At 48.3% G+C, this 27,602-nt stretch overlaps 1 protein-coding gene across 3 annotated transcripts in view; it reads right to left on the bottom strand.

Annotated features, from left to right (window-relative positions):
- Nucleotides 1-8,678: 8,678 nt before the first annotated feature.
- The window catches only part of LOC147103033 (stromal membrane-associated protein 2-like), an 89,615-nt gene continuing 70,691 nt past the window's right edge, over nucleotides 8,679-27,602 (bottom strand). The window contains exons 4-11 of one of the 3 annotated variants that reach the window (XR_015072886.1): nucleotides 26,077-26,212; nucleotides 24,854-24,934; nucleotides 24,232-24,313; nucleotides 22,156-22,283; nucleotides 20,843-20,993; nucleotides 16,784-17,091; nucleotides 10,224-14,604; nucleotides 8,679-10,149 (exon numbers count right to left, since the gene is read on the bottom strand). Coding sequence is in view for 2 of the 3 variants with exons in the window: in XM_085962299.1 (XP_085818425.1) it covers nucleotides 14,470-14,604; nucleotides 16,784-17,091; nucleotides 20,843-20,993; nucleotides 22,156-22,283; nucleotides 24,232-24,313; nucleotides 24,854-24,934; nucleotides 26,077-26,212 (1,021 nt within the window). In the remaining variant the exon portion in view is untranslated. Of the gene's footprint in view, nucleotides 14,605-16,783; nucleotides 17,092-20,842; nucleotides 20,994-22,155; nucleotides 22,284-24,231; nucleotides 24,314-24,853; nucleotides 24,935-26,076; nucleotides 26,213-27,602 lie in introns of all 3 variants that reach the window. The other 2 variants (XM_085962299.1, XM_085962300.1) reach the window with 2 other exon arrangements.

Below are 27,602 nucleotides of genomic sequence, written 5' to 3'. Positions count from 1 at the left end.
GGAAGGAATGGCTTCTCGATGGTCTATGCTCCCTCCTGCCTCCGCAGTCCCCCATACTGCTTTGCCTCTCCTCCAGATGGCCAATGGTGGCATTACCAAATATTGGGACTGGCATTTGAGCTCACCTGTTGCATTAACTCCAACCCGTTGTGATAACTTCGCAGAATAACTTCCCCAATGAAAAGGTCCATGTGTTGGTGTCTGAAGGAGGTTGCCTTTGTTGGTAGATGACATGAGCTTGAGAGGATCTCCAAGAGCATCATAGGATTCAGCAAGCATTGCTGTTTATCTGACTAAAATACATGATAGAATTTAACTCTCATCGGTATATGGACAGAGTGCAATGGTGATGGTTTTATCCAACAGTTTTTAATATTTACTTTCAACTATACACTGTTCCACTCCACCACTTGGCTGTAGATTTTAGGGTATGAGAGGAGAGTCTGTGTTAGAACTAAAATAAGGGCTTGAATTATTAAAGTCAAATCCCATACCTTTAGCATAGGGAAACTAAATTAAACAGGCTCTCTCTTCAAGTAATTTAATGTGCCTACAAATCAGATTTTAGTGAATGATTTCAATGTTGGCTGGAGACATTGGCTCTACCCCACCCTTGGAGAGAAGTGATCTGATGGTACGTTCAACCCCAGCACCTATTTGCATTCCATCACTTAGAGAGGCAAAGGCAAATCAAAACACGACTTCCAGATAAACCATGATAGTTAGGACTAACGTCAGGAAGCCCTGCACACAAAGAATGGCCAACATCTGGAATGCACCTCTGGGACCAGTAGTGAAGGGTGAAGTCTAGACTCACTTAAGAAACAGTTGGATACTGTGATGGGAGGAATGTATATTTCTCCAGATGAATGAGCTGAGGTAGGGTGCACCACCTTTCTTGTCCCTTCTTCTTAGGCAGTTCCTCGGAACCGAGGATGACTTGCTTCCACATTAAAAATGAGTTCTCAGGTGACTGATGAGTCCAATGCGGGACCTACAGTCTCTGTCACAGGTGGGGCAGACGGTGGTTGAAGGGGCGGGTGGGTGGGGTGCTTGGGTTGACGTGCGCTCCGCTCCCGGCGAAGAGACTCGAGGTGTTCAGCGCCTTCCCGGATGCTTCTCCTCCACTTTGTGCGGTCTTGGGCCAGGGATTCCCAGGTGTCGGTGGGGATGTTAGATTTTTTCACGGAGGCTTTGAGGGTGTCCTTGAAGCGTTTCCTCTGCCCACCTGGGGCTCTCTTGCCGTGCCGGAGCTCCGAGTAGAGCGCTTGTTTTGGGAGTCTCATATCGGGCATGCGGACAATGTGGCCCGTCCATCGGAGCTGATTGAGCGTGGTCAGAGCTTCGATGCTGGGGATGTTGGCCTGAGCAAGAACACTGACATTGGTGCGCCTATCCTGCCAATGGATTTGCAGGATCTTGCGGAGGCAGCATTGGTGGTACCTCTCAAGTGCTTTGAGGTGCCTGCTGTACATGGTCCATGTCTCTGAGGCATACAGCAGGGCAGGTATCACTGCTGCCCTGTAGACCATGAGCTTAGTGCCGGGTTTGAGGTCCTGGTCTTCAAACACTCTCTTCCTCAGGCGACCGAAGGCTGCACTGGCACACTGAAGGCGGTGTTGGACTTAGTCATCGATGTCTGCCCTTGTTGATAGTAGGCTCCCGAGGTATGGAAAGTGGTCCACGTTGTCCAAGGCCTTATCGTGGATTTTGATAATCGGGGGGCAGCACTGTGTGGCGGGGGCAGGTTGGTAGAGGACCTTTGTCTTACGGATGTTTAGTGTAAGGCCTATGCTCTCGTACGCTTCGGTGAAGGTGTTGACGATGGTTTGGAGTTTGACCTCCGAGTGAGCGCAGACACAAGCATTGTCTGCATACTGTAATTCGACGACAGAGGATGGGACGACCTTGGATCTGGACTGGAGGCGACGGAGGTTGAACAGTTTCCCGTTTGTTCTGTAAATTAGCTTCACTCCAGTGGGGAGCTTACTGAAGGTGAGATGGAGCATTGCAGCAAGGAAGATGGAGCGTTGGTGCGATGACACAGCCTTGCTTGACCCCGGTTCATACGTGAATTGGGTCTGTGGTGGAACCATTGGTCAGGATCACGGCTTGCATGTCGTCATGAAGCAGGCGGAGGATGGTGACAATCTTTTGAGGGCAGCTGAATTTGAGGACACTCCATAATCCCTCACGGTTGACAGTGTCGAAGGCCTTTGTGAGATCAAAGAAGGCCATGTACAGCGGTTGGTGCTGTTCCCTGCATTGCTCTTGTAATTGACGTGTGGTGAAGATCATGTCCATTGTGCCTCTTAGTGGGCGGAATCCACATTGCGACTCTGGGAGGAGCTCTTCAGCCATTGGGAGAAGGTGATTCAGGAGGATTCTTGCGATGACTGGTCTCTTGTTCACACCTCTCGTGGTGAAAGTTTTGGGAGCAGTCCCCTGCTGGTCTTAGATGAAGGGACCAGCATCTTATGTATGGTATTCTGTACATGGATGAATCTGTAACAAGGAATTATCTCCAAAGTGTTGGGTCACAGTTGCTTTTTCCTTTCTCCTATCCCATGTCTACCTACCTGCACCACACCCTCTCCAATGGGGCAGCCCAGGAACCTGCTCTGAAACCCCTGAATTCTCCTAGGAGATGGGCAAGAGCATCCCTGGAGCAAACTCTGCCATTGGTATTTCCGTGAGTCTAGACTTCATATGGCTATCAACAAGGGCATAACCAAGGTACAAGCCAATCACGACACAGCCAACGTTCCCCAACACACTGAATCAGCACAAATAACCATCTGAACAATAACATTAGATGACTGTCTTAGCATAGAAGATAGGAGCAGGAGTAGGCCATTCGGCCCCTCGAGCCTGTTCTACCATTTAATGAGATCATGGCTGATCATCCAAACTCAATACCCAGTCCCTGCTTTCTCCCCATATCCCTTGATTCCTTTAGCCTTAAGAATTATATCCAACTCCTTCTTGAATATATTTAATAAGTTGGCCTCAACTGCCTTCCGTGGTAGAGAATTCCACAGGTTCACCACTCTCTGGGTGAAGAAATTCCTCCTCATCTCAGTCCTAAATGGCTTACCCCTCATCCTGAGACTGTGACCACTGGTTCTGGACTCCCCGACCATCGGGAACATCCTTCCTGCATCTAGTCTGTCTAGTCCAGTTAGAATTTTATAAGTTTCAATGAGATCCCCTCTCATTCTTCTAAACTTTAGCGAATATAAGCCTATTCGACCCAATCTCTCTTCATACGTCATTCCTGCCATCCCAGGTATCAGCCTGATGAATCTTCGCTGCACTCTCTCCATGGCAAGAACATCCTTCCTCAGATTAGGTGACCAAAACTGCACACAATACTCAAGGTGTGGTCTCACCAAGGCCCTGTACAGCTGCAGCAAGACATCCTTGCTCCTGTACTCGAATCCTCTCGCTATGAAGGCCAACATACCATTTGCCTTCTTAACCGCCTGCTGCACCTGCATGCTTACCTTCAGCGACTGGTGCACAATGACACCCAGGTCTCATTGCACTTCCCCTTTTCCCAATCTATTGCCGTTCAGATAATAATGTCTTCCTGTTTTTGCCACCAAAGTGGATAACCTCACATTTATCCACATTATACTGCATCTGCCCAATCACCCAACCTGTCCAAATCATACTGGAGATTCTCTGCATCCTCCTCACAGCACACACACTCACCCAGTTTTGTGTCATCTGCAAACTTGGAGATATTACATCTAGTTCCCTTGTCTAGATCATTTATATTGTGAATAGCTGGGGTCCTAGCACCGATCCCTGCGGTACCCCACTAGTCACTGCCTGCCACTCATTAAAAAGACCCGTTTATTCCAACTCTTTGCTTCCTGTCTGCCAACCAGTTCTCTATTCAAGTCAGTACCTTACCCACAATCCCATGTGCTTTAACTTTGCACGCCAATCTCTTATGCGGGACCTTATCGAAAGCCTTCTGAAAGTCCAAATACACCACATCCACTGGTTCTCCCTTATCTATTCTAGCAGTTACATCCTCAAAAAATTCCAGTAGATTAGTCAAGCATGATATACCTTTTGTAAATCCATGTCGACTTTGTCCGATCCTGTCACTGTTTTCCAAGTGCTCTGTTATTACATCTTTTATAATGGACTCTAGCATTTTCCCCCACTACCGATGTCAGGCTTACCGGTCTATAATTCCCCGTTTTCTCTCTACCACCTTTTTTAAATAGTGGGGTTACATTAGCTACCCTCCAACCCATGGGAACTGTTCCAGAGTCTATAGAATTTTGGAAGATGACCAGCAATGCATCTACTATTTCTAGGGCCACTTCCTTAAGTACCCTAGGATGTAGATTATCAGGCCTTGGGGATTTATCGGCCTTCAATGCTGTCAATTTCCCTAACACCATTTCCCTACAAATACTGATTTTATTAAATTTCTCCCTTTCATTAGACCCTATGTTCCCCGACATCTCTGGAAGTTTTTGTGTGTCCTCCTTTGTGAAGGCAGAACCACAGTATGTATTTAATTGGTCTTCCATTTCTTTGTTCCCCATTATAAATTCCCCTGATTGTGACTGCAAGGGACCTACGCTTGATTTCACCAATCTTTTTCTCTTCACATATCTATAGGAGCTTTGACAGTCAGTTTTTAGGTTCCCTGCAAGCTTACTCTCATATTTTATTTTCCCCCTCTGAATTAATCCCTTTGTCCTCTGCTGAATCCTAAACTGCTCCCAATCCTCAGGTTTGCTGCTTTTTCTGGCCAATTTATATGTCCTCTCCTTGGATCTTATGCTATCCCTAATTTCCCTTGTTAGCCACGGTTGAGTCACCTTTTTTGATTTATTTTTATGCCAAACAGGGATGAACAAATTCTGTAGTTCATCCATGCGATCTTTAAATGGCTGCCATTGCCTATCCACCGTCAACCCTTTTAAATAATGTTCCCCAATCCATCCTAGCCAACTCGCGCCTCATACCATCGTAGTTTCCTTTATTTAAATTCAGGACCCTAATCTCTGAGTCAACTACTTCACTCGCCATCTTAATGAAGAATTCTATCATATTATGATCGCTCCGCCCCAAGGGGCCTCGCACAACAAGATTGCTAATTAATCCTTTCTCATTACATAATACCCAGTCTAAGATGGCCTGATCTTAAGTTAGTTCCTCGACATATTGCTCCAGGAAACCATCCCGTATACACTCCAGGAATTCCTCCTCCACAGTATTGTTACTAATTTGGTTAGCCCAATCTATATGTAGATTAAAGTCACCCATGATAACTGCTGTGCCCTTATTGCACGCGTCTCTAATTTCCCATTTAATGCCATCCCCAACCTCAGCATTACTGTTTGGGGGTCTGTATACAACTTTCACTAATATTTTCTGCCCCATGATATTTCTCAGCTCTACCCATACAGATTCCACATCATCAGAGCTAACGGGCCAGAAATTAGGATCGGGTGCTTGCTGCGCGTGCAAGCCCCCGATGTGCACTCACCCGGCGCGCCGACATCTGAAGCCTGGGTCTGCTTGGAATTCCTGTCAATGGCCCGGTTCAGATGTCAGCGCGATGTGCTTGCCTGATCCAGCGGCATAGTTAGTGCGATGTGCCGGCTGGGATCAGGTGAGCACTGTGCAGCCAATCAGGGGAGGGGAAACTTCATTCATGAGTTTGATAGTAAGAACTGTCAAACTCATGAAAAGTACGGGCGCCCAAAAGACTAGTTTAACTTTAAATAAAATTTTACAAAACATCCCAATAATTAAATAAACTATAAATAACTTTAAAAAAACTATTTTAAACAATTAATCAAATTTTTGAAAAAAATAATTTTTTAAGAAATCGGTTCTAAAAATAAACTTACCTTACTGTAAAGTCCTTAAAAACAATAAAGCTGTGGAAAAAATGTAATAATTTTAAATAATAGACCACTTACCTTCAAGAATCCAGTCCTTACGTCTCCTTTTTATATGTGTAAAAAGTTCAGGCCCTTGCACACGGGCAAACCTGTCAAAAAGAAGGAAGTTCAACGCGTGCGCGCAGAGTCCTGAGCGCACGCGTTGGACCTCTGAACCCCTTGGAGGAAATGCCGGTTTCCCGCGCATGCGCTGTGCATGCTGAAATCCGGCACTTCCAACAGGCCCACGCGTGAGTACCCCGTCCGTACTCACGCGTTGGGACTTGAATTACAATATCCTTCCTTACTATTGTGTTAATCTCTTCTTTAACCAGCAATGCTATCCCACCTCCTTTTCATTTTTGCCTGTCCTTCCTGAACTAAAAACGTGTTTCTCATCCAGAGATAATTAAACCAAATTTTTGAAAAGGAACTGAATACATCCCACTGCACAGTTAGTGCCTCTTAATGATCTTTGGATGGTTTCAAATGGTGATTATGGTAGGCTTGCAAAATGGATACTGTCTCCGTAAGGGAATGGTCACTTTTATACTTGTGCTCTTCAATCATTTTATACCTGTGGCCTTTAACAGGCTCCACTGTACCTGTCTATTATTGTAACTGTTCATGTTGTTTATAAGCAGCAGGAGTCTGCAGATGATAAGAATGCACATGGTAATTTTGTAAAAAAAAACCTAGCAATTTTAATAAGAAATCTGTTAATGGCACAGACACAGCTTGTATTTGCATGGAGTTGTAAAAATTAACTATTAAAAATATCAGCAGCAACTGCCTGCTCATTCTCTGGCAAATACGCTTGCATTATTCCAGATGGTCCTGACTCTTAATCCATGTTGGCTCTTTTTTTCTCAACCTCAAATCTACTTTCTCATTATCTCTCCCTTCTCCTCTTTTAGGTTAGGGCAGGGACAAATAGATCACTTACTCCCAGGCCTCTGTAACCGTGCACAAGCAGTTGAAGTGGAGGGGGTAGAGGCAGAGCACCTCACCATTGGGCTCACAGATCTCCTTAGATTAGGAATCCACAGCTTGCACCCCCATCACGTATGCAACCCAGCAACCTACAGGCAGAAGCCCAGCTTTGTGTGGTACGTCAATTAACATGTTGAGTTATATAGTTCCTCTCCTTCAATATACGGTGTAGCAAACTCAACATATTTTTCCAATGAATCAAAAGCTAGACAAGTCAAGATTCACTGCTTGAGAAATCCAGAAACCAGTTTTGATGATCCATCATGTGGATGTTCCAATGTTGCTCCCTCCTGGTGTGGGCACACAGCTGGGGCAGTGTAGAGCGACCTTTACTCTGTATCTAACCCATGCTGTACCTGCCCTGGGAGTGTTTGATCGGACAGTGCAGAGGGAGCTTTACTCTGTATCTAACCCGTGCTGTACCTGCCCTGGGAGTGTTTGGTGGGACAGTGTAGAGGGAGCTTTACTCTGTATCTAACCCGTGCTGTACCTGCCCTGGGAGTGTTTGATCGGACAGTGCAGAGGGAGATTTACTCTGTATCTAACCCGTGCTGTACCTGCCCTGGGAGTGTTTGATGGGACAGTGTAGAGGGAGCTTTACTCTGTATCTAACCCGTGCTGTACCTGCCCTGGGAGTGTTTGATGGGACAGTGCAGAGGGAGCTTTACTCTGTATCTAACCCGTGCTGTACCTGCCCTGGGAGTGTTTGATCGGACAGTGTAGAGGGAGCTTTACTCTGTATCTAACCCGTGCTGTACCTGCCCTGGGAGTGTTTGATCGGACAGTGCAGAGGGAGATTTACTCTGTATCTAACCCGTGCTGTACCTGCCCTGGAAGTGTTTGATGAGACAGTGTACTGGGAGCTTTACTCTGTATCTAACCCGCGCTGTACCTGCCCTGGGAGTGTTTGATGGGACAGTGTAGAGGGAGCTTTACTCTGTATCTAACCTGTGCTGTACCTGCCCTGGAAGTGTTTGATGGGGCAGTGTAGTAAATGAACTGGAGGTGCTCCTTGTAATGTTGAACTTCTATATTCTGCATTAATTTGTAGTTTTTTGGCCTGAGAGCATTTGCTGCAGTAGCAAATGTTGAAGATAAATCCAGGATTGACATTTTTGTTGCCTATTCTTTTTCTTTTTGGACAGGTGTAGGTAAGAAAACTTTAGTCCAGACAAGAGGTGAACAAAACACCAACTGAAACTGTTTAGCGATTTTTTTTTCTCTTGTGGGCAAGCTGGCTTCCTCGACCAGCAATTAAAAAGCAAAATCTCCTTCAGGAACTCCCACCTTCATCTGAGCTGTTGCACAAGTCTGTGCTGCAACAGTGCGAGTGCAGCCAGCGCGCATCAGGAGTCACAGAGCTCGCTGATGGTTAAAGGAGCGAGAACCTGCTATTCTGACTTGAGCTTTCGCTTGCTCCATCTCCCCTCCATCCACAGGTTCCTGAAGGCACTGGGGTCGATTCTGAGGTTGGGGTGCACTGACCGGCCGCCCATTCCGATGGCGAAGGGGCCCTCGCCAGTTTGAGGATCATTTCGATGTGGCAGGCGAGCAGCTTGGTTATACCTCGGCAGTGGCGCTAAAGGGACAGGCCAAGTGAGCAGATAAACCCCACACTACACGCGAGCCATGCTGGGGGAGGCCAGCTACTGCACCCGTGAAAGACAGAAAGGGGGAGGGAAGGTTTCAGGAACGGGGCAGGAAGTGTCTACACATGGAATGAGTGAAGTGAGATTTCAAATTAGAACACAGTTCCTTTCAATATACAAAGTAAATCTTTAATAAAATCTTTATTTTCAATTTCCCCCACAACAAGCTTTATATTACAATTAGAATATATTTATATATATTATACAGGACAGAGCTGGAAGCAGAAATCCATGATATGGAAAGACATTCACAGATAGGTTGCTCCATTGCTAGCATGCTCACAGCAGTGAAGGGGATTGTGCGACAGTTCAGCTCTTGTGAGGGGGGAAAACACAAAACATCACTTTGCCTCACACTGGATGTGGAGCTGGTCCCAGACAGTTCAGTATACAAACGCTGCCAACAGACTGTCCCTGGGCTGCTGCACAGGAACATTGAGCTCAATAAAAAAAAGGTGAGTGGGTTCAGTATCATCTTCGGACGAAGCATCCGTGACGCTGCGAGTTCTCAGCCCCGAGTGATGGTGGGGCTGGAGATAAAGGCGGCACAGTGGTTCAAGGCTCGGTGCCCTGCACTGCAATCAACCCACCACCGTGGCAAACCCAACCTCCGGCCCAATTCCGCAAGCCGTTTGATTGAGCCGACTGAGAACAATGCTGGAAACAGACGGGACACTCTTCAACCCGGTGAACAGGGACAGCAATCAGAAAGGGAAAGGAGCTCTGGAAAAATAGCTTTTGTGTATTCTAAAAATAAGTTTTCTATTTCCAATCTAGCACAAGGTTAGCCTTTAAAATCCAGTAATCTAAACTGGTGAGTATTCTGGGACAGGACATGTCCTCCAGCCACCCAGGTCAGGTGTGTGGTTCGAACCATGGTGTGAGAGTTCACTAACAATATAAAACCGTGCCCTCCACCCCCTGGGTTCCCTGGAACACTATCTACCACCCTCTCCAGCTCAAAACTCACCTCCCATTTACTGCTCTGGAGCAATGTCCCAGCGGGGCACTGAAGACCATTATTAAACTAGAGCCTCTCTTCATTGGCCACACTCAAGTTGACCTTCCGAAGATATATTAAAAAAAAGTTAATGATCATTTTTTGCAGCATTGTTTATATAGGAATTTGTTCTTATAAGCAAAACAGCCTCGTAAAAATAGCACAAATTAGCTTTATATTAATATATTCGCATATTGATAAATATAACACATTGAAGCTGCGTCCCTGGACTTGTTATAAACATCACCAGGGCCCAGAAAACACAGGAAACTTAATTAATCCCACTGCCCATCTACATCCTGGATGCAAGCTGCCATTCAGTCATTGATGGGGCAGTGCAGAAACTCCAACTGCTTTTATGTTGATGCCGTTTCAATCCAGGCTGGAAGGAGACCAGCCTCTGTGAATCACCCCCAGGAGTGACACCGCTAAATCCCAGCAGAAAACTCGGGGGAACTGCTGGGAGTGAGCTTCATCAATGGAAGAGCAGTTGTGGATTTTGAAATGTGATTGGAGTTTGAAGGCGCAGACGGAGCAGTGATCAGCCGCCTGCTCACTCCAGGGGCAGCCAGTGAGGCACAGCCACCTGCCCACTCCAGGGGCAGCCAGTGAGGCACAGCCACCTGCCCACTCCAGGGGCAGCCAGTGAGGCACAGCCACCTGCCCACTCCAGGGGCAGCCAGTGAGGCACAGCTGGTGGAGGAGCAGCCACTTGCCCACTCTAGGGGCAGCCAGTGAGGCACAGCTGGTGGAGGAGCAGCCACCTGCCCACTCCAGGGGCAGCCAGTGAGGCACAGCTGGTGGAGGAGCAGCCACCTGCCCACTCCGGGGGCAGCCAGAGAGGCACAGCCTGAATGCGGAGCTCACTTTCCCCACACAATATAAAAGCGCCCCAGGAGTTGGGGAAACCAGTGGTTCGTTACACTTCACCAGTACTGCGGGCTGTTTGATTAACAGTGAGTGGGGGAAATATCAGTTTGAAAGACTCTAAAAAGCGACTGTGTGCGAAATCTGATCACCTGCCACCAACATTTTGGTATTATTGTATCAAAAGCAGAGACAGACATGAGAGTCTGGAACATTATTCCTAGAGATGTTGTGGGGAGAAGTGGATTTCTATTTATACTGTAACCTCGGGATATTGCACTCCTTGAACAGCTCAGAGGCTGGGTCCCGCACTGCAGGTTCTTGCCCTTCAACACATGTCTTTGAACCCGAAATGTCTCCTTTTACAGAAGCGGTAAGATTTTAATACATTCACGGACAGAGCCAGCGAAAGGGTGAATATTTATAATCACATAGCAGAGAATTGATGACATCGTGTCTGTCTTTCTACCTCAAGGCACTTGCACCCTCTGCCCCTCGTCCAAGTGAGGATTCCGCGCAGTTGTGGGATAGGGAAGTATCTGTGATCACACACCAGGATTATACACCCGCGATACAAAACTAGTCGCTGGCTGCCACCTCTCGCTAATTGCCCTTCTCCAGAATGAGCTGGCTTCTGCTCACCGAGTATTGGGCCCATCCGACACCCAGCACCCCCTCCCCTCCCCCGCTGTGACTAACCCAGACACCAAGGGGGTAATTTCAAGCTAACCTGGCCAGGCGGGGAACCCACGGGATCGGGTGAAGCGCCCGATTTACACCCTGCCCAATACTACTCTCCGCTGGCTTCAATGGCCGAGCGTAAAACAGGCGTTGTATCCGAGCCAGTTCGGTTCCTGATGGCGGGTTAGTTTAAATTTGCCCCCCAGTGGATTTAGAAGCGCACTCCCGCCATATTTCGCTGTGAGCCACACAGACTGCGGTTTGTGTTTTGACAACTCTGCTGGATGCCATTCTACATTTAAGCTTCAAATGAGGAGACTCTGGTAATGGATTTAAATATAGGCATTTAACCCCCAGTCACTCTCATCCCAGCAGTTTATTTTATGTTAAATTGCATTCTACTCAGTATCCAGAGCAGTTTATATAGGACTCATTAAAGCACAGGGAAAATAACCAGTGGGAACAGCAAATGGGACTCATTCCCTTTTGTCTGGCTCCTCTGGGTAACTCACATTCAGCTTTAGGCTGCGAGTCATTCTCAACCACTCTCCAGCGCGATTGCAGAGTCCAGCCCTCACTGGAGGAAGTAAGTTAATTCAACAGAAATTATAGCAAATATTACAAAATTATAAAGCAAATCTCTAAGCCAGGTTTCAGACAAGCTACAAACCCTGGGTTACTCGGGCTCTCTTCCCCCCAATTCACATCGTTTCCCCTTTGATACCAATGCATGTTTCCAGTTATTCTGTATTGTGCGGTAAATGATCAGAATTTCTGCAGATAACATTTCAGACTGGGCAGGGATACATTCCCCGAAAGTGTGCCGGATTTAGTGAAAACACAAAGTGTCAGATCTAATGTTAGGCCATGTGGAACTAACTGCATCTTCTTCCAGTCCTGATTATTGGCGCCTGTACCATGTGAGCGAATCCACCATCGGAGCCAATGCACTGGGGGCAGCTCCTGTGCTTCAATCACTCAATACCCTTCCGGTTTGTGTGTCTGGACACTGACTCACCAGCCTGACTCTGCCAGGCCAGCAGAATTCGCTCCACTTGCCTGGGCAGCTGAATATTTCCCTTAAGTGATAAAAAATTAAAAAGCCAAAGACGAGCTGCACTCAGCCCCACTCGACAGGTGAATGTTTGCTCAGACAGTGATCTGACCTATTTAGAGCCTTGACTACAGACCGTTCCATCCCTGACGCACAGTCTTACTTACCAGACTTCTACCAGTTAAACACATTACATTTTCAGAATTCCCTATTCAGGTGAAAAGATCCAGCAAAATAATCGTTTCTAAAATTGTAGACAGGACTATTTGCCCCAGTTCTAATCAGGCCACCAATGCCTGAAAAATCCTGCATGTGCAGTGTTGGAGTGGATCTTAACCCTTTACTACCCAGCATCTCTTTCCCCCCCCCCAGACTGCTGGTTAAAGCAGCAATGTTGTTGGCAAGTGCAAAAGGAGTTCTTCTCTTCTCCCCTCCCCAGAAAATAACCATCAGTTACAAGACATCAAAACCCTTGATACTGAAAAGCCTGGGATGGTCTCTCAGTCTCCAGGTAGAAATCAAAGGGCACTCGCCACTCCCACTGGCTGCAGATGGTGATCGGACACCTGTACCAGCAGATGTGCAGTACTTTACTCCCCACAATCACTTCAGCCAGTCCCCACTATTTCACAGTATCTGTTAGAAGCCCTGTGTTCCACACAGTTACTGCTCTTGGGCAATCCGACTCTCAGACATGCAGCTGCTAATCTATGGGCAGACACTTCACTCACAGATAGGCCGGGGTGGGGGGAGAAAGCAGCACGCGCAGATCCTGCACCCAACACAACGTATTCTTCCTCCCAGGCGTAGTGCTGGGCGTCACTAATTCAAGTATCTTTCGTGTGGGTCAACCCAGACTCAAGTACTTCGATCTGGCAATAGAGGGTCTTAAACCCGCCCCAGTATCAATGCAAGATGCAACCTGGCTTTACAACGTACATCGAGAAGGCCGCCCCAAGTCCTGCCTGTCCTCAGCCACCCTACAAGATGGAGGAAAGTGCCAGAGCTGTGTGTTTGAATGTTCTCCCTCTACCAAAGAACAGTTATAAAGTGCCAGAGGCAAAGAGCCTCACTAGATCAAAGGCTTCATTCTTCAGCTCAATTATATAAAGTAAGTGGCTTGGCCAATGCTGTATGGGGATGTTAGCCCTCTCTGACCTCATTCTGCGCCATCTGGGAAACCCTGTGCACACAGCCCATGTACACCAGCCTCACCCACTCACTGATCTCTGCTCTGATTCCCTTCCTTTATCCCTCTGGTATCTCACACCCGTGCACCCATTTAAAAGCAACTTTGCTTGGAGTAAAAAGTAGACTTTTGTGCTGGAATGAGATGGCCTGGGCAATGAGTAGATTGAACCTGGATGGTTGGTGAGATACTAGGTGGGACACCCCACCCTCAGAGAGGCGAGGGGGGCCAATACAACAGCCGTTTTGTGCCTTATACCGGATACTGTGGTACACAAGTTTTGGAAATCCGAGTTCTCCATCCCACGTGTGCCGTCTCATTCCTCCAACCAGGATTTACTGATGGGCAACTACGTAAATATCAAGCCCGTTGCTGCGGTGTAAGCGGAGTGCTGCCACTGATCAACAGATAAACAGCAACTGTTTAAAAAAATCTAGCGGCACTACGTTAACTACTGTAAACGAATACCAGTTATTTAATAGTTATCACCAAGACAATTAACCCGATGAGATAGCTATAAGAGCTGGGTATTTACCAGGGGTTTTCAACCCGGCATCAGGTGAAGGCCCCTGTTAAATGGAGGCACATATATGCTTCAGTTCATACACTTTCCTGCTGTGTAATGAGGCTCAATGGCTGATTAACTGGACACAGGCACTTCCCTCTACGCTACCCACACTTCTCCCAAAGCTGAAGGGCTCTCCTCATCACTTGCTCACAGAGCCCAATCTTAACAATTCTAAACCAGCACCATTAACAAGAAGGCATCCTGCGCGCCTGCTGTCGTGTCACCCGCCGAAAGGACAAAGAGAAAGTTAAACAGAAATGAGTGGCCGAAGCTGTACCGAGAGCACAAAGTTCAGGATCACACACCCCTCCCGGACTCATCCTTTGAGGAAATCAGGTTCCCAAAGAATCCTCCTTTGGGAGAAAAGCATTTGTTTTAAAAGTTGACTTTGGTAATGAAGGCTGCCATTTTGATGGTGAAATTCTCGCCAAGTCCGTGTAAGATCTACAGGGCAAAATGGAGTTGAAATCAAACTGGCCGGAGTAAAGAAGCCAAAATGTCTTCCGCACGGTTGTGAAACATGGAGCGATTGTTGTTTCTGTGTTGCTTATTTCCACATCTGGGTGCCGAGGGATTGACCAGCAGCTGGAGCAACTCCTGCTCCCATGGAAACAGACGACTGTCCATAATTCACCATCCCATTGGCACCGTAGAAATTCATCCCCGCCATGTGCTGAGTCATCTGAAAACAAGGGCGGGCAATTGGGGCACAGAATACAACATCTTTAGACAGGGTCTCTATCCAACCAGACCCCTTCTACAAATGAACTGAAGTGGGGGCCATACAGGGTATAGAGTCAATACAAGTTAGTGTCAATATAAGGGATGAAAATCAAACCGGCGTTGCTGAAGCACATCAGGTTAGTAATTTCAGGTGTGCTGATGTTTGATGGGGAGCTGAACTGCCAGCCTCTGGACCAGGGGCAGGAAACCGGAGTCCTTTTTAAATTAAAGACACCAGTGGATTTCCTCACAGGCTCAGTCGGTAGTCAGCGTATAAGTCAACCATTCCAACCAGAAGATGCCAGGCCCAATTCCTGGCCCTGTGCTGAGATAGACAAGCTCAGCCGGCGCTGGAGCTGGGATCATAGAATGTTACAGCACAGGAGGCCATTCGGCCCATCGTGCCTATGCTGGCTCTTTGAAAGAGCTCTCCAATTAGTCCCATACCACTACTCATTCCCCAGAGCCCTGCAAAATTATTATATATATGTTTCAAGTATTTATCCAATTCCCTTTTGAAAGTTATTATTGAATCTGCTTCCACCGGCCTTTCAGGCAGCGCATTCCAGCTCACAACAACTCGCGTAAAAAAAATTCTCCTCGTCTCCCCTCTGGTCATTTCGCCAGAGGGTGGGATATGACCCTTGGGCTGGGAATAGAGGCAGGACTCCTGCACCTGATCCTTGCTGGAAACTGCCCAGGAGGAGGCAGGACTGGGCTGAGCTGTGACACACACAGCATTGGAGAATAGTCACCAACACTCACTCACTCTCGCTGCTCATATCACCACAGGCTCCAAATCTGATACGGCTCCTCTGTATGTTGTGAAATTCAATACACGGATCGGATTAGTCAGTGGTGACATGACCCAATATCATGCAATTAAAATGAGCCAGTAAACATGTCTGCTTCTCTAAAATCAACCCCTACATGGTCAGACAGATAAGGTATTAGTAAAGAGACAGCTGACGCTTAAGGAGGAAGTACAGACAACCAAATTGCCCCATAACCTAAAAGGTTTTAAATCTGTGATCTCGCTGGTGTGTGTCTCTGTCATACTTGGTACCCTGTTGCTGGGTGGAGGAGGATGGAAGCAGACAGGCAACGCTTTGCGCCTCATCCTCAACACTGTAGCAGGCAGCACGAGAGGGATGGACACACCAGCACAGCTCCCTTACCATTCAGGGTCGGGTGGCAATTCAGTGCATTGTGCTTCTCCTCGAATCCTAGGTATTGAGATGGGGAATGAAGGCATGGTTCCAGAAGTGGGCTGATAGTGTAATGGCTGTTACAGGACTAGTAATCCAGAGAGGATCAGTGTTACAGGACTAGTAATCCAGAGAGGATCAGTGTTACAGGACTAGTAATCCAGAGAGGATCAGTGTTACAGGACTAGTAATCCAGAGAGAATCAGTGTTACAGGACTAGTAATCCAGAGAGGATCAGTGTTACAGGACTAGTAATCCAGAGAGGATCAGTGTTACAGGACTAGTAATCCAGAGAGGATCAGTGTTACAGGACTAGTAATCCAGAGAGGATCAGTGTTACAGGACTAGTAATCCAGAGAGGATCAGTGTTACAGGACTAGTAATCCAGAGAGGATCAGTGCAAATCGCACCACGGCAGCTTGACAATTTGAATTCAGTTCAAAAATATCTTCAAATAAAATCAGTAAAAGTGGCCATGAAGCTGTCGGATTGTTGTGAAAACCCAACTGGCTCACTAATGTCCTTTAGGGAAGGACACCTGCCGTCCTTACCCAGCCTGCCCTCTGTGTCCCCCACACTAAAATGGTTGACACTGAACTGCCCCCTGAAGTGGCCGAGTAAGTTCCTCAGTCGTATCAAACCCAGACAGCGGCTCACCACCATTCTCAGGACAACTGGGGAGGGCCAGTAAATGTCAGCCTTGCCAGTGACGCTCACATAAAACAACAACTGCGACAAGCTCAGCTATTAGTGATGTTTTTATATATAAGGACCCCCCCACCCCCACCAATGTGGTTCACGATGGGCAAGGGGCTGTGAGGCGCAATCCCCCCTTGCTCATCACCACATGTTTGCCCAGATCACCGCATGCTTGGCTAAAGTGAGAATGTTGTGCTGAGACAGCAAGGAGCAGGCAGGAATGCTGCTTACCTGTGTGATGTTCCACTGCAGCTGCTGTGCCTGTTGGACTCCGTACGCTGGCTGGGGCATGGCCATTCCACTCACGTAGGCTCCCTGCTGTGTCATCATCCCATTGGGCATGCCCATCACCCCCGCCTGCATACCGCCCACGAATCCTGCTGGCAGTGCCACTGGGGCCATCATTCCCACCGACTGCCCCACATTCCCCATCATGCCACTGGTCGGCGTCACTGCACCACACATAGGCGGGAAATTCGCGTAGCCGGATGGCAGACAGGGAGCGTAGGGCACCTGTGCAGAGGCCATGAACATCGCGCCTGTGAAACACACAGAGGAGGCAGTCACTCATTCGGTTTCTAAATGGGTCGTTCTTTACCCCCTTCCGTCACACAGGATTAAAAAGAACACATTTGTAAAATCACCAATTAAACATCCCCAGACTCTTCAAAGACACAGAATGGGCCAGCAGGCAGTGAGAGCATGAGGAGAGGTGACTGAAAGCACAGTCTGCAAATGCTGGAGATCAAGTTAAAACAGCAAATAATGGAAATACAAAGCATCTGACTGAGAAAGACAGGTTATTGATTCAGGTGGGACTCTGCATCAGAGCTGGTAGCTGAGTGGCTCCTCTGTCTGATGGCACTGGGTTAGATGCAATGGCCAGGCTGAAATGTTAAACTCCCTTATCTCTTCAGAGACTGGCCCACCTGATATCCATTTCCAGCTTTTATTTTGGTCACAAGTTGCTAGCGTTCCAAAAGTGTGCTGCTTTATCGAACACACAATACTCTGGAAGCGAGGGTCTGTGGCCAATCCTGGACTGTAGGGGCTGGGCCGGCCCTCCAGGTGTGAACGCCAGTCAGCAGGACTTGGGCTGAAGGCAGCTGGACTGACCGGAATACGTGGAATGGAAAGGGTCGGAAATAAGCGGAGCAGTTAAAATCAGAAAGCTCACCTCATGCAAAGCCTTTAAGGGCACAACATTTGAAAGACGGGGACATAGCGGTTATGTTACTGGACTAGTAATCCCAAGTTCAAATCCCACCATGGCAGTGTGAGGATTTGAATTCAGTTGTTTAAAAAATCTGGAGATAAATGCATCAGTAAACATGACCATGATTGTCATAAAACCCAAATGGTTCGTTAATGTCCTTTATGGGAGGAAACCTGCTTTCCAGTCTGGTCTACCAGCGGCCGACTCTGAACTGCCCTCTGACGTTGCCTGGCAAGCCACTCAGCTTTATCGAACCGCTATCTGCTGCGGTTCAAGCAGAAGGCCCACCACCACCTTCTCAGGGAAGCTAGGGATGGCCAATAAACGCCGGCCTTGCCAGTGACACGAACACGAATCACCTTTAGCAACAATGAGGAACAGAATTCCTCAGCACCGACAGCACGTTGTGCCTAATCGCCAATGGCACAGTAACTGTTCACTGTAACAAAAGCTTTATGCTGTGATCCTCACACTGAATCAACATGCCCTCAATCTGCCACAACTCAAATCACAGCACCGGGTGCAGCACAGAAGTTAAAGGAGGCTGTGCCATTCACTCAGTGACTGCCATCACAGTTCACGTTTACCAATAACCTCTGTTCTGGTTATCAGTGGCTGTACACAAAGCTGGAGATAGTGCCAACAGGCAGAAGAGAATGGGGTAGAGGAGCATGCGTTTCCCTGGAGTTTAGAAGATGGAGGTGAAGCTTCACATCCACATGGCAAGTTACCAATTTCAGCCCCATTATTGGGGCAAATGGGGAGGCAATAGCTGATTAGTGTACTTAACGACGAGTGAATGCGATACACATTCCTATTATCTGCTTGAATTTTTTTGGGTAATGGGGAACCAGCAGGAGTCAGGGCTTTAGGTCTGGAAGAAATTTTTAAAAATGCATATGCACAAAATCTGGTGCTCTGCTCATTTGTACCTGGTGTTTAATAGCCCTGTTTCTTCAGTTAATTTGGAGTGTCAGCTTCAGTTATACAGCCTGAGAATAACTGCAAACGTGGGCAATGATAGAGTGTATAAAATATTTCCAGATGACCTCTTTTCATCTGGATTTTAGCCAGACTAATGTTCAGGGATTTTAAAATGGGGCTATGTCTCCTGTAGCTTGCTCCTTGCTTCAAGACCCTGGGTGGAGTGAATGCACGATAACGGACAGGGATGGGTGGGAGCCAATTGCCTAACATTGCCAGAGCCACTAAAGGGGGTGCTGATCCAGACAAACACTCCAGTGGGATGTGTTCCAGGGCAGTGAGCCAAGGGTTGTTTGACACTTTCGATCCACCTGGGCGATGGGAATAATGAATACTTATTACCAGCTTGTTGGAAGGGGGTTTCTGCACCGCTGTTTGCTTATTATGACAAGGTCTACTTTAACAGCGGAGTGTTCAGAGAGCCCTCAGTCTGACGGGAACACTGGAGTCTTTTGCAAGTTCTTTAGTGCACTTGTTCTCACCATTTAACTTCACATCACGTGGAGAGACAGAGCTCCATGGAACTGTAGTGTCTGTGCTACACTTATCAAGGACTCAGTCAAGGACTAAACGCCTGTGACATTTCAGTTCACTGATAATTAGCTCAGTCACCACAAGTTTAAGTGCTGCATTGCTCTTCGTCTTCAGATTAAAAATGTGATTTTTAGTTTAGCCCAAAATATATGGTCTGTCAGACTGGCACTTTGATATCTAGTGTCAGCTGTGGCTCAGTGGCGGCACTCTCGCCTCGGAGTGAGAAGGTTGTGGGTTCAAGACCCACTCCACTGAACACAATCTAGGCCGACACTCCAGTGCAGTACTGAGGGAGTGCTGCACTGTCGAAGGTGCCGTCTTTCAGATGAGTTGTTAAACCGAGGCCCCGTCTTCTCTCCTGGGTGACTATCCGATGAAGAGCACGGGAGCTCTCTCGGTGTTCTGGCCAAGGTTAAGTTTTAGTTCATGGGAATCGTGGGTTTGCCTATGAAGACATCACTCTGTGGTGAGCCGAGGTAAATAGTTAATGGTCATGAAGACGGCAGTAAGTCAGTTCAGACTCAAACTCTGCTAGCACTCAGTTTTACGTTACATCCCAGATATAGTCCAGGAAGGGAGAAAGTCTTTGTTGTTTAAAAGGAGTAACTGGTGAAAGAATTACCAGAATTCAGGGTCGCACAGAAAATGTCCTGATTGGACACTAAGAGGACACTGGGGTCGATATTAACTCTCCAACGGCTTGTTGAAGGTTAAAAATTTAAGGTCGGAGAATGTGTCCCTTGCCCCCATCTTCACGGAGGTGGGTTTTGAGCCGTGCGTCTGCCCTGTCTTGCAAAGGTGCTACGCTTCATTATAATATTTAAATCAGGCTCCTGATTGCAGTGTAACAGTTGCCGCGCGGGCTTCTAGGGTTCGGGGAAATCGGCAGTGAAAGGGGGGCGGGAGCTGCCGGCTCCAGAGCAGGAGTGCTCCCCCCCAGCCCCTCCCCAAACGTTCGGCCTCCCCCCACCGCCGATCGCACCTCTCCTCGCCGCCACAATCGGCCAACATCCCCCCACCGATCTAAGGCCTGCCCCAAGATCAGCCAACACTACCCCCCTGCCCGATCTAAGGCCTGCCCCATGATCGGCCAACATCCCCCCGCCCGATCTAAGGCCTGCCCCACGATTGGCCGATCACCCACCCTCCAAGCTCCGATCTAAGGCCTGCCCCACGATCGGCCGATCCCCCACCCGCCAAGCTCCGATCTAAGGCCTGCCCCACGATCGGCCGATCCCCCACCCGCCAAGCTCCAATCTAAGGCCTGCCCCACGATCGGCCGATCCCCCACCCTCCAAGCTCCGATCTCTCCTGATTGCCGGGGCTGTCTCCAACAGTCCCCGGATGGAGCCTCCTGCCGCTGGCTTTCCCGCCCAGCAGCTGGCCAGTGGGAAATGGTAGAAAAAACTTAGAATGAGGTCCTGCAGTTAAATCCGGCAGGACATCTGCGTCCCGGGATTTCTGTCCCACGACTGCGCTCCCTCTCGGTGAACATCGGGGCCAGTGTGATTTTCTCTACCCCGAGGTTTGGTGATAACCGTGGTTCTGTTGTGTACCTTGGGCGGGTACTTGGGGAGTCTGTGACCCGTAAAGTGACAGGATGGAGTCCTTCGAAAGCTGCTTCTTCCCAGAATCCTCCAGTTTCACGCTGGGCTCAGCGAAGAGGTTCAAGTTTTCAGCTCCTTCCTGTGGAGTGGAGGCCAAAGCCTGCGAAACACAAGGTTAACGCTCTGAAGCTGTGCGTCACGCTCACTGAAGGCTTTCCTCGACATGTTACTGTTAGTGACAGAATGAGCTCACTTACACTCAGACTCCCGGTGTCTGTCTCAGCTCCGTGGGCAAAAGCATCCACTGGAGCGAGTGCAACTTGTACACCGTCCCTTGCCACGCTGCTGGCACTGTATCCCTGCCATATATATAATTCACATTCATACACAACACCCCCGCCCTATCCAAACACACAGACTTCCGCAGTGGAGATAGACATTGAACACTGAAATAAAGACAGAAGTTGTTGGAGGCACGGTGGCATAGTGGTTAGCACTGTTGCCTCACAGCGCCAGGGACCCGGGTTCAAATCCGGCCTCGGGCGACTGTCTGTGTGGAGTTTGCACATTCTCCCCGTGTCTGCGTGGGTTTCCTCCGGGTGCTCCGGTTTCCTCCCACAGTCCAAAGATGTGCGGGTTAGGTTGATTTGGCTATGATAAATTGACCCTTAGTGTTAGGGGATTAAATGCGTGGGGTTACGGGGATAGGGTGGGATATGTGTCGGTGCAGGCTCGATGGGCCGAAATGGCCTCTATCTGCACTGTGGGGATCCTGTGATTCTGTGATAAACAGCAGGTCCACCCACATCCGTAGAAGAGAGAGGTGGCGACCCTTCCTCAGAACTGGGTACCCGCCCAAAGCACCAATCGGTCTTTTCTCTTTCAGATGCTGGGATTCACTGAACAGTTCCAGTGACCCTGCTCCCCACCCACCCCGCCACCACTTTCAGTGGTCTCCTCCACGCACATGCTCAACAGACACTGGCTTGTTAACTGCCAGCTTCAAAGAAGGGGCTTTTATGTAACCAGAGGTTTCAAGTACAATCCAGGGGCACTGGAGGGCTGAACGAGGGGGCGATATAACAACAGAAAATGCTGCAAACACTCAGCAGGTCAGGCAGCATCGAGGAGAGAGAAACAGAGTTAAAGTTTCGGGTTGAGCGGGTGATGTATCTCCACTTGTGGCCCAAGTCACTCACTCACTCTGGCCCACAACCCCCAAATTACAGATTGTGTATAATTCTGCAACTCACCCAACAAATACCATCCTGTACACAAGCATCTAGCACCCAGCCCTGTGCTCGCAAAATCTCAATACATACCGTGTTTGGGAATGGGGTGGATCCAGGCAGTGGGTTGGACACCATGGGTCCAAAGAGGTCCAGGTCATGAGCGAGTGCTGTGGTTAGGCTAGAGGTCCCATCGGAGGCAGGAGCTGCAGCAGGTGCATCTGGGAAAACACAGAGGGCTAGAAATTCAGTAAGGCCCCGCCAGCTTTGCGCCCAGTTACCGCCCAAAGAGGGCTTCTGCGTCAATAGAGGAGTTTGCGCTGATATTCAGCGCAGCAGTAATGGCGGCGGTAGCCGGTAGCGCTGCGCCGGCACCGATGACGTTATCGGTGTGCGCAGTGCCCCGGTTCCGCCCCGACCACCATATTTAGTTGCGGCCGCAAACAACGTTCTGCAACCGTGGCCGTCCTGCAGCCTTAGTGGCGCTAGTTAAGGCGGAGGCGCGGCCGGCCGCTTTTTCGACGGCCGCCTGCCCGCACCTCCGTCCCCGGCCTCTTCCACCACCCCCCCCCCCCTCGCGGCATTGCCGGCTGCTTTCCGCGAGCCCGGCACTTCTCCGTGGTGCCAGGCTCATTTGCCGGCACTATCAAGCGGCGATCTCCCCGTTGCAGGCACCTCCCCCTTAAGAGAAGGAGGAGGCCTGCAGTACCGCAACCTGCCGCTCCGCAGCAGGTGGCGCAGCGGCACCTACAGCGCTGAAATTCAGTTTCAGCGCCCCAAGCGGGGGCGGGCACACCCTGGAATAGCGCCCGGTTCCGACTTGGGGCGCAAAAACTGAATTTCTGATGGTCACAACTGGCTCCGCGCGCAGCGCTAACTTTTGGGCGCAAGCGAGCTGGCGGGGCCTTACTGAATTTCTAGCCCAGAGGATTCAGAACAGCAGCCAGAGTCCAGGTTGTGGACTGAAAGCCCTTCACACAGAGAAAACTCAACTCCAGCAAGACCACAGGAAAAAGCTCACACAAGACATCACAGAGGAGAGAGATTGTACTGGAGTATTACATAGCTCGGAATTAAAAGAAAACATGGGCAGGGAACACAAGTATTGTTCCGCAAATTACTGCTGCTTCTCACCACCAATGCAAAGTGAGGCTAACCTTACAAGTTTTACAAAATGCAATGATTTACAGAGTGACCTCGGCACTGTTCTTAACAGCTGTGGTGTCCCTTTGTATTTAAGCTAACCAGGTGAAGGTCGAGTATTTCATGTGTCTGTGGGGTCACGTCTATTATGTACTTGTTTAAGAAAAGTGGAATACAGTATAAACTTCTATGTTGAAATGCTAAGCGACGTGACTTTGCACTAACTTCTGGAAAATGTGTAATAAATGCAGGGGAAAAAAGAGACAATCAGAACTGAGCAGAGAAAGAGGCCAGACTTCCTGGTTGCAGTATGTCATAGAATCTTTAGCATGAGCATTGAGGAAAGGTCACTCACTGGCACTGCGCACAGTTCCCCATAACTCTCTTGTGGCATTAGCTGCAGCTAATCCCATCCAGAAGTGCGGTTTGCGCCTCTGTACAGGGCCTGTTTAAACATAGGGCAGATTGCCCGATCGTTCCAAGAGGGGGTAAAGAGGGAGAAGGTAAACAACAAACAGGGAATAGGCCCAGGAAACGTGCGGGCAGCTGATTCCTCTGGCAAGTCACAGAAGTAACGACAGCACCCTGGGAGCAGGAGGTTTCCTCTCAGCCAGTGAATACAGAACGTCAGGAAAATGCAAGTTACAAAAAAGCTTCAGAGTGGGACTTAAATTAAACCCTCTGCTTCACCTTAGCCTGATCCCCCCAATAACTCATCACCTTCCCCAGTCTCTCTACAGAACTCACAGACTACACTCAGCATCGTGACACGTCGATCTCCTTGAGCCTCCAGCTCTTCAGTGAAGGGAATTAAACAAGGGTCCTGAGCTCAGATGTACTCTCGGAAATTTAAAGCAATGTCAAGGACTTTCTTGGATCTGTATTCTGCTCAGGCACTTCCCTCGAACGTTAAGATACCAAGTTAAGGAACAATATAGGTAAGAACATGGAAGGACGACACTGGCAGTGGCTGCTGTAGAGCCGGGAGGGGCCTCTTGTTGACAGTCTAAGGATACTCGGCCTTACCCAGTCCCAGCAGGTCAATCGCAGGGCCAGCAGGTATCGATGGGCTCATTTTCAACTGTTGCTGTTCGTCCTTCTTTGGTGGCTTCACAGGGAAAAGGAAGAATTCAAAGCAGTTTATTACACATCACCAAAGACAAGCTTAACACAGCAAAGTCTGAAAGGCCACTCTTGGAGCTGGACTTGCTAGCTATGAACAGACAGATGACAAAGGCCAAATAACTAGCTTCAGAGCTGGGGCAGCGAGTACAGCGTACAGCCATCGGAGGCTGCACATTTGTTCCAATATTTGTTCAGGGTTGCTGAAAGCAGAGACACAAATCTACTCTGAAATGCTTCCCTTTACAAGTTTTAGATTTCTTCCCCTGGCCTCCCCATTTTATTTCGATTACAGGGTTACATTGTAGAATTCCCCACCCATAGGTTCCCTAGTTTTGCTGCAACTCTCCAGTGGGCCTCCAATACGGTTCTGCACCAGATCCCAGCGGTCACAGCCAGGACAGGAAAGACACTCTCTCCCACCCGGGGATCAAACCCAGTTGCTGCACTTGTACTTTGACCAGCCTCACTCGCTTGGTTACTCCCCACATTCTGAGACAAGGTTACAGACAAAGCACAAACTCACCACTTTAACTTTTTCAAAGATAATTGGTGCGGGTTTGCTCTCCTTTGCTTCGCTCTCTTTCTTCCATTTGTTATTTTCTTTCTGGAAGAGAAAAAGTTGTAAGTTTAAGCAGACTGGGGAGAAAAAACTCTGGAACTGTAACCCCTCGAGACAAGAGAGTTTGCATAATGGGTGTGTGCGGCAGGCAGTAACCAATCAGGAAAGGTTCACTGAAGCAAGTCTTCGTGAATCTTGTAGAATGCCTGACTCTCAACTTTCTGATCCCCCACACACCAGACATGCATCTACGTATCTCCAGCACTCTCAAACATCGGATAAAGCCGCCTCCTTTCTGAGTGCAACAAACACAACTGCACTTTGGAAGTAAAAAGCTGGACAGGAAGAATGGCCATTCGCGGCCTAGCCAGGACTTGCTGATTTCAAGCCCTGTATGATGATGGCCGTGCCAAAGACAAGGCTGTGAATGGTTCTCTGTATAAAACCAAAGCGTGAACTTTATCTGAGGTAACCGACATGAAAAGAAACATGTCAGCCACTACGTCCAAGGGATTCTTTAGTTATGCAACTACAACAGTTGTTTGCAGATTTTAGTCTTTGGTATGAGAGGGACAAATTTATTTACTTACTGCTGGTAAGGAAAATATTATTTCTTGTCCAGGAACTACGCACTTACTTCACTGAGCGCATCTTATAACCTTCCGTCCAAATCCTTTCAGCGGTCATGCAACGCACAACCCCCTCCCCTCGTGACACATAATCGTGTAACCTCCGAGCGCAACAACACAGATCTGCTACTCTCTAGAACATGTTTTAAACAGCACGGCATGTCCGCTGTATAACAAACGCCTCAAACGTAGCGGCGCCTCCAAGTGGATTCGTCTGTAGAGGATGAAGTGTGGAGGCTTCTGAAGAGTTTCTGTAAAGTAGGCAATGAACTAGAGGTGTTTTTTTTTTATAGAAGTGGCGGAGGAGGAGTGGATGGCAACAATCCATTGAAAATAACTCCTCTTTTATATATAAGCAGTAAGTAGAGAATGACTTGAAAAGGACAAAGTGCAATATTTCAGAAGTTTAAACACACTTTATCCCAAGTCCAAAAACCCCTCTGATTTCCAATGAAGAGGAGGAAGTTGCCGAATTCTCCAGGTGAGGGTGGAAGGACAGGTAGCCTGGCTCAGCCCTGCGCAGGGGCCGCATTCCCTGAATGAGCCTTCCATTCTTACCCAATGCTCGTGATTTGCAGGATTTCCATGATTGTTGCTGGGGGAAGAGTCACTCACCCTGAAAGCAGCAATATCAATACTTCTATCCAAATACTTCTTCTTTTCATATTTGTCTCTTATGAAGCTCTCCACAGCTCTGAGTAACAAGTTAAGGGTGTAATTAAAAGACAAGTGGATTTCAAACGCCCGAGGCGATACGATGACGTGGCTCCACACCACGAGGGGAGTGAGGGAGGGCGCTGGAATCAATCCAGTGCGAGTGTGCCGCGGGGTGACCTGAGCTGACCCCATACCCTCTCCATCACCAAGACTGCCTACTTCTACCTTCATAATATCGCCCGTATCCGACCCTGCCTCAACCCGACCCTGCCTCAACCCATCTGCTGCTGAAACCCTCACCCAGGCCTTTGTTACCTCCAGACTCGACTATTCCAACGCTCTCCTGGCCGGCCTCCCAGCTTCCACCCTTCATAAACTTCAGCTCATCCAGAACTCTGCTGCCCGTATCCTAACATGCACCAAGGCTCGAAGTTGATTTTTTTTTGTCTGGTAAAGCTCCTTGGGACCATTTAATACATTAAGGGTGCTATATAAATGCAAGTTGTTGTTGCTGGAGGGAGAGGAAGGGAAGACCACCTTCATCTTTCCCTGAGGTGGTTGAGAGGATCACTGCCCATTGGCAGAGGTCCGAGAGATAGTGGCCTGCCCGCTCACCTACACATATGGCACGGCACATGGATAAAATACAAGATTAGATCAAAATAAACTGACTACATTTTTATATCAAATGTTTACAAAAGCAGAAGGAAATTTTTAAAAATCCAACATTAACAAACGCCTTTAATTAAAAATTCATCATCAACAGTAAAACAAAATATTTTCCTTTATGTATCAGTAAACACTAGACTCAGAGTGGTTCCAGCACAGGAGGTGGCCATTCGGCCCATCGAGCCCGTGCCGGCTCTCTGCAAGAGCATTTCAGCTAGTCCCACTCCCCCGCCCTTTCCCCGTAGCCCTGCAAAGTTTTTTCCTTCAGGTACTTTTCCAACTCCCTTTGAAAGCCGTGATTGAATCTGCCTCCACCACCCTTTCAGGCAGTGCATTCCAGATCCTAAACACTTGCTGAGTAAAAAGTTTTCCTCATGTCGCCTTTGGTTCTTCTGCCAATCACCTTAAATCTGTGTCCTCTGGTTCTCGACCCTTCTGCCAATGGGAACAGTTTCTCTCTCTCTACTCTGTCCAGACCTCTCATGATTTTGAACACCTCTATCAAATCTCCTCTCAACCTTCTCTGCTCTAAGGAAAACAACCCCAGCTTCTCCAGTCTATCAACGTAACTGAAGTCCCTCACCCCTGGAACTATTCTTGTGAATCTGTTCTGCACCCTAAGTTCATCTTCCATCCTCCATAAACCTGTCATCCAAAACTCTGCTGCCCGTATCTTAACTCACGCCAAGGCTTCCTTGCTTTTGTACTCTGTACCTCTATTTATGAAGCCCAGGATCCCGTATGCTTTTTTTAACCAC

The sequence above is a fragment of the Somniosus microcephalus genome, chromosome 20 (assembly GCF_052327205.1).
Source record: "Somniosus microcephalus isolate GS21.2 chromosome 20, FLI_Smic_1.0, whole genome shotgun sequence".
Lineage (NCBI taxonomy): Eukaryota > Metazoa > Chordata > Chondrichthyes > Squaliformes > Somniosidae > Somniosus > Somniosus microcephalus.
This window is presented reverse-complemented; position numbering and strand designations above follow the sequence as displayed.